Raw genomic sequence first — 6,743 nt, forward strand, 5'->3', positions numbered from 1 at the left:
GTGTGTGGTGTGATGTGTGAGTGTGAGTGTCTGTGTGTCATAGTGTGGGTGGTGTGTGGTTTGGTGTGTGTGGTGTGAGTGTATGTGTATGTGTGGTATATGTGGTGTGAGTGTCTGTGTCTATGTGTTGTAGTGTGTGTGTGGTGTGGTTTGGTGTGTGTGGTGTGAGTGTATGTATATGTGTGGTATATGTAGTATGCGTGCATGTGTGCATGAATGTGTGTATGTGTGTGTACAGGCATAAACAAAGCCCTAGAGTGTTTGTGGAAGTCATAGGGCAACACTTAGAAGTTAGCCATTTCCTGCCATCTTGAGGGATCTGAGGATTGTGTTCAAGTTGCCAGGCCTGAAAGCGAGACCCTCTCTGTACTATCCCACTTTCTATTACTATAACAAAATACTGAAGAGAAGCAACTTAAAAAGAAGAAAATCATTTGGGTTTACAGTTTCAGAAACTTGAGTCTATGGTCATTAGATTCCATTCCTTGTGGCTTATGGTGAGTCCACATAGCATGGAGGAAACATATGATAGAGAAGCTATTTGCTCCACACCCAGCTAAGACACCAAAAAGACCTGGGTTCCTATTATCACTTTCAAGAGCACAGCTTGACACCAGATTTCCAACTAGGCCTACTGTCTGGTAGGATCTACCACCTACAAATATCGCAGCAGATAGGGGACAAGTACTTCCTGGGCCTTTGGAGGTACATTTATCCAAACCATAACATGTGTGTTAGTTGATTTGAGTTTCTCTAACAAAACACCACAGGCTAAGGGCAGTAACAAATTTATTTCTCACAATCTTAGATGTTGAAAAATCTAAGATTAAGGCCAGTAGACTTGATATGTAAGTTAGGGTTCATTTTCTTGTACATGATTCCTTTTTATTGTGTTTACACCCAGTGGAAGGGATGAGGGAGTCGTCTAGTATCTTTTATAAGAAGTATTCAGTAGTTCTCTTAACTAAGGCTGCAACCCTATGACCTAATAAATCTTTAAGTTCCTAACTTCTAATTACTTCAGGATTCAGATTCAACATTCAGATAGCAGCTAAAAGAAAATTCATAATTCATTTGAGTCTGAGCAGTATGAACTTAAAACAAACAAAAAAAATATACTCTAGCGGTCTTAGCTGTGGAGTGCCAGGAAATAAAAAAATAACAGATGCAAGCTATGAAACTAGATAAAATAGTAGGCGACAGAACATAAAATGTAGGTGATGGCGGCTTCAGAGTCTATGATTGGGAAGCTGTCGGGGGGGAAAGGCTTGGGGGAGAGATGGAGAGAGAGATTTGAGTGAGGAATGAACAGAGGAGAAGCTATGAGGAGGAAAAACGACCAGGACCCCATGAATTGGCTCTTTCATTCACTGACAGGTTATTTATGATAGGGAGGTCAGGAAAAGGCCCTTTGGGGAAGTGACATTTGACCAAACATCTGAATAGGGAAAGAACAGGCAGGGGTGAGAAAGTGTGTGTGCTCGAAGGCCCCGAGGTGGAACAGACAATGCCTACCTCAGAGTTGGTCGAAAGAGTTTCAGGTTATTCCAAAACCATTGGAAGATAGTTTTAAGTTTGTTTCAAATAAGCTACTCAATTTAAAAATCGGTACGCATGCTTATTTTCAAAAATGTTTTCTCATAATCAGCATGGTTTAGAGCTGAGGTGCCCTGGGCAGGGCAAATACTTTCAAGTTCAACACAGCCCTACTAGGCCGCTTATTTAGTCAAGCACGGGGCTCTCAGAAAACACAAGCTTCACAGTTGCTCACAGCACAGCTTTTTTTGAAGAAGGGATGTGCCAGGGTAGGTGACAACAACAGACTTTTGCCAAAAACCAGCACGAAACTGAGTTCTCCAGCCTCGTGGACAGAATTCTACTTTTCTCTGGTCCCTATGAGAAGTGAAAAAGGGCTTGCAACAAACACCCTTGTGGCAGACATTTACTACAGTGCCAGGGCTTTGCTTAAGAATTTTACCTTCTAAGCAAATGCCTGTTATTTCTGCAGCACTTCACAGCTTATCTCTCCCTCTGAATAGCTCTGCGGGTCAGGAATTGCTGCCCTGTTTTATGGGTAAGGAAGCTAGAGCTTAAGGCTTAATCCAGAAATACGTGGTGGTATGCACCTACAGTCTCAACTCCTCAGGAAGTTGAGATAAGAGATTTACTTCAGGCCTGGAGTTTGAGACCAGCTTGTGCAACAAACAAGATTCCTTCAGAAAGACAGATAGAGAGATAGGTAGAAAGGGCTGGGGGCAGAAGGGGGAGGGATTTTTTTTCTCTTGTGAAAGGGTTCAGAGTGATCCTTATCAGGCCTGGTGGACTGATGTCTTAAAGTGCCGGGCTGAGTAAAGAGTGAGAAAGAATCTTGGACTTTGTGCATACCATCTAAGAGCAGATACAGGAAGCAGCTCGTATCTGACACTCCCAGGCACAGAGATGTGCTCAGGGAACCGAGGGGGATCATTCATCATGGGCCCAGAAGAAGCTGAAGAAAGGGGTTGTGTTTTGGTGAAGAGGGGCCAAAATTAGGCAGTCATTCTGCTTCAACTTTCACTCAAACAGTTGCTGACTGTGTTTTCTCTCTGAACACTACAAAAGGCCCTGAAGTTTAGCCCAGAAAGTACAGCCTAAAGGCAAAAGGTCACTAGCTAGACACAACATCTCCATCCGGCATTTCTCTGCCCAGCTGCCTTCACGGAGGGGTTCTGTGGGGCACGCTGGGGGGTTGGGGAGGGGGCGGGTCCCTCCGAGTGTTTGCCGAGGGCTTTAGGGGGAGATGGCGCCTTTTAAGGTGGTGGCAGGGAGTCACTCAGATGATGAAATCCGAGAACTTTTTCCAGTGATCTTTCACACAGTCCTGAACATCTATCTACTAAATAATAATTAAAAAAAAAAAAGTCTCTTGCTAGCCCTCATGTCCTTGCGGTAATGTGTTCTGCCCTGTCAAAATAAAGCAAAACCAAGGGCAAGCAGTCAGGAGATCTGTAAATACAAAAGCTCCAGGTGGCCAACCTGCAGACCCTGCAAAATGTGACACAAGTCAACAGTCCCAAGTTAATTTTTTACAGGTATGTTTTAAGATTTAACTAAAACAAGAAACAAATATAGATATGCGCCTTGATTTTTTTTTAAATTGTTTGGTTGGTTTGGAGGTGTTTATGATTGTTTATTTTGCTTTGCTTTGCTCTGTCTTTTGTTTTGTAATCTTTAAAATAGAATTGTCTCTTTTGTTTAATGAGATTTCACCAACAGTTTTGCCCATAACGTAACATAAATACTTTCGCTGACTTCTTTAAATATTAAAATGGACAAGATAATAGAAGTTTCTGAAACTGCCAATCACTGTAGCATAGTAAATAGTTTCTTAATGAGTTCATTATTTTGTTCATAAGCTTTTACTGTTCGTTTGATATTTGAAATCCTTCATACAGAGCTCAAGCCCTTTTCACTATCAGAGCTGCAGAGAGGATCGACAAAGCCAGAGATCAGTCGTTGTTCCATCTGGTTAGATAAAGGATCTCAGGAAAGATGAATAAGAGAAAATACAAGAAGGCCTGGGGTGTAGCTCCGTGATTGCTCCTCGCTAAGCACATTCAAGGTCCTGGATTCATTTCCCGGCACCACAGACGAGGAAGCAAATAAATAAAGCACACACTGGTCAGTTGTAGCCGACGATGGAAGGGTTTGGCTGCAGAAACGTTGGGATTGTACAGCAGGAGGAACATGAACAAGAATGTCCACAACCACACATACAATCCTACAAAAACTTCTTTTTTCCAAACCTGATTTAATTTCCAAACTCATACACCAGGCCCGTAAAATATTCAACTTCGCCTGTTCTCTAGTCAGTGGGGTGGGGTGGGGGGAGGAATCAATTCAACCACAAATGTAGTTTACAGGGGAACAGCAAAAGTCGCTTATGTTATCAAGTTAGTTTCAGAAAACAAAGTGAGGAGCCTAGAAAGAAAAAGCATGGGATAAGCCCACAAACCTAGATTTTTGAACTCTAGGCTAATAAATCTCGTGTGATGTCTGTTGTGTGGTATGATTTTTGCAGCAGTCCTGTCTGCCTAAGTACTCTTCCACTGCAAAACCCCTTCAGTAAAACACAGTGATGTTTAACAAAATAGTATGAGTGTATTCCAGGTGTGTGTGTTAGAATGTTAGAAAATGTCATTCATCATGTTAAAGAATCAGAGTTATCCTCTTGCTTTTGCTCTCTTCCCTCTCTCTCCCTGCTCCCCTCCCTGCTCTCTCTACTCCACGTGCTCATGGCTGGCCTTTATTCCTCTCTCTCTCTCTCTCTCTCTCTGTCTCTCTCTCTTTCTCTCTCTCTCTATTCTGCCCCGCAACTCCCCTGCCCAAGCCCTGAATAAACTGTATTCTACACAAAGAAAGAATAAAAGAGAGAAAGAAAGAAAGAAAGAAAGAAAGAGAGAAAGAAAGAAAGAGAGAGAAAAAAGAAACAGTTATCACATCAGGTTCAGAAAAGGCATTAGAGTAAACTATCCCTGCTGGATAAAATGAAAGTCTTGTGCCGCTTACTATGCCTGACCCTAAGTTTGAATACTTTTAAAATGATTTTTTATTTATTCATTCATTCATTCATTTAATTTGTATGTGTGCCACTTGGATGCAGTGTCCGATACAAAGCCTCTTAGTAAAAGGTAGCCAGCCTCATGAATGATCAGAAATACAAATGAGGCTCTCAGTGATGGGCTACTGATGTGGCTTACTTAGAATGAACAAGGTCCTGGAGGTGATCTCCAGTAGCAGAAAAACAAAAAATTCGGCTAAAATCAACACACAGAAAGCCACACTGAAACAGTACCAATTGTTGGAAATCAAAGGCAAATACAAACACAAATGCAGTCTCAAATACGAAATGCAAAGCAACAGAAGCCAGCACAGTATAGAGCCCAGGATGGTGCTATTTGTTCTGCAAGATGAGTTTTTAGGATCAGAACCTGCGCCCCGGCAGCTCTAACAAGCTAGGCTTGCCCACCTACCCTCAATATGCCAATTAAGAGACATAATAATGATAAACAACAACAGCAAAAAGTTTCCTCAATGTGGCCACATTGAGCAGAGAAACAAAGGCCCAGTGTTCTTCCACCCACGTTTTCTGGGTCTTGACTTGGAAATCAGGTTTAAATAAAGAGCAAGGGCTATGCATAAGTAAGCAGTCCTGGTCAATGTGTGGTCTAGCCCATCACTGCCCCGGCTCCACTGTCTCTTACAAAAGTGGTCTGACAAGTCCTCCGAACTGGGTGAAACCTATTTCTGGGAGACAAGTTATCCTCTGGCTGGCCCTGCCTTCCAACCTTTTCTTTTCCCAGCTTGACATTCCTGAGGAAATTCCAATCCGTGTTCTTAAAAGTCTGATAGCCAAAGGGAAGGTTACAGACGTCTCTTTAGTGTATCTCTATTCCTGCTGGGGTTTGCAAACCCTATCTTTTGTTCTCTCAAATCAGGGTGAAGAAGAGAACCGACTTAACTGATGCCTTTAATATGGACCCTGTTTATCTGAAGCACAGTCACCAGGGCTCAGGTGAGCAGATATGCCCGAGGGTGCAGTGTGATTAAGGTTTTCTTCAGGGCTGCATTGGAATGTTGAAGAAGCCCAGAGCACCTTCCACAGGACTAGAGGGGCTCTGTGCTTTCATGGCTTACTCTCGAAACTTCTATGCTGTGCTGAGTTGGGAGCAGGGGTTGGACTTCTCTGGCAGAGGCTCTCCCCTTCCCCCAGGCATCAAGAGCCTGAGTACTGTGTGGGAGTAAGGACAGGAAGACTGCAGCCATCAGCCCCGGTACATGTACAAGCACGTCTTCCAAGACAGAAAACACGTAGAATAGCGACTGTGTCTTTCCTAAAAAAGTATTTCCACAACATCCATCAATACCATAAAGAAAGCAAAATTTAAAAAAAAACAAAAAAAGTAAAGGAGGAAACCCGGGTACAGAAAGGAAATGAAGAGAAAATATGAAGAAAACTTAGGTAGGGCTGCATCAATGCATACTTCTGCATTTGGTGGGAGAGCTGTGTTCCGTGCCTGGTGCTGATTACCTGAGAGTTAAGGAGGCTCAGTGTCTGCACAGACTGCCTAGGAAGAGGACAAGTAGGCAGTGAGAGAGAAGTAGTGTGTGGGGGGAGGGGGGGTGGGGCACACAGACTCCTTTCAGAAGCCATAGCAGGAAGCCCACAGTAACTGGGGTGGCCTCTAATTAAGCCATGTGCTTCCCAGAGACCATGGCAGAAAGCAGACACAATGAGGTGTTTGAGCCCTGGTGACGGTATAAGTCAGCCAGTCAGCCTCACCCGCCTGCCTGCCTGCCCGCCCGCCCGCCCGACAGTTACTACAGTGAGATGCCTGAGGCGATTAACTCGTGGCTCTAGAAGCTCAAGTAAAGATGGGACAGCCCCATAGATGTGAACCTTTGTTGAAAGAAGCACATCGTGGTGGGAGCATGTAGCAAAACAAGTGCTCACATTATGACATTTCATAAGTCAGAGGGGAGAGAAGGGGAAAAGAAAAACTGGTGGTCTTTCTCTCATAATCCATTTTTAAAGCACCAAGGACCTAAGACCATCATCCTAATAGGCCCTACCTCTTAAGGATCCTAGACCCTACCTCTTAAGGATCCAAAGCATCTTCCAATAGCACCAAGAAAGACCTTCTCCTCTTCTATTTTTTTCCTTCCTTCCTTCCTTCCTTCCTTCCTTCCTTCCTTCCTTCCTT

At 43.5% G+C, this 6,743-nt stretch overlaps 1 protein-coding gene across 1 annotated transcript in view; it reads left to right on the forward strand.

The window, feature by feature from the left end:
* Positions 1-6,743, forward strand: part of Ddc (dopa decarboxylase) — a 66,559-nt gene that overhangs the window by 46,500 nt on the left and 13,316 nt on the right. Inside the window, exon 8 of the mRNA XM_028778182.1 lies at positions 5,478-5,554. Within this exon, the coding sequence (XP_028634015.1) occupies positions 5,478-5,554 (77 nt within the window). The remainder of the gene's footprint in view (positions 1-5,477; positions 5,555-6,743) is intronic.

The sequence above is a fragment of the Grammomys surdaster genome, unplaced genomic scaffold (genome assembly GCF_004785775.1).
Source record: "Grammomys surdaster isolate TR1022 unplaced genomic scaffold, NIH_TR_1.0 67, whole genome shotgun sequence".
Taxonomy (NCBI): Eukaryota; Metazoa; Chordata; class Mammalia; order Rodentia; family Muridae; genus Grammomys; species Grammomys surdaster.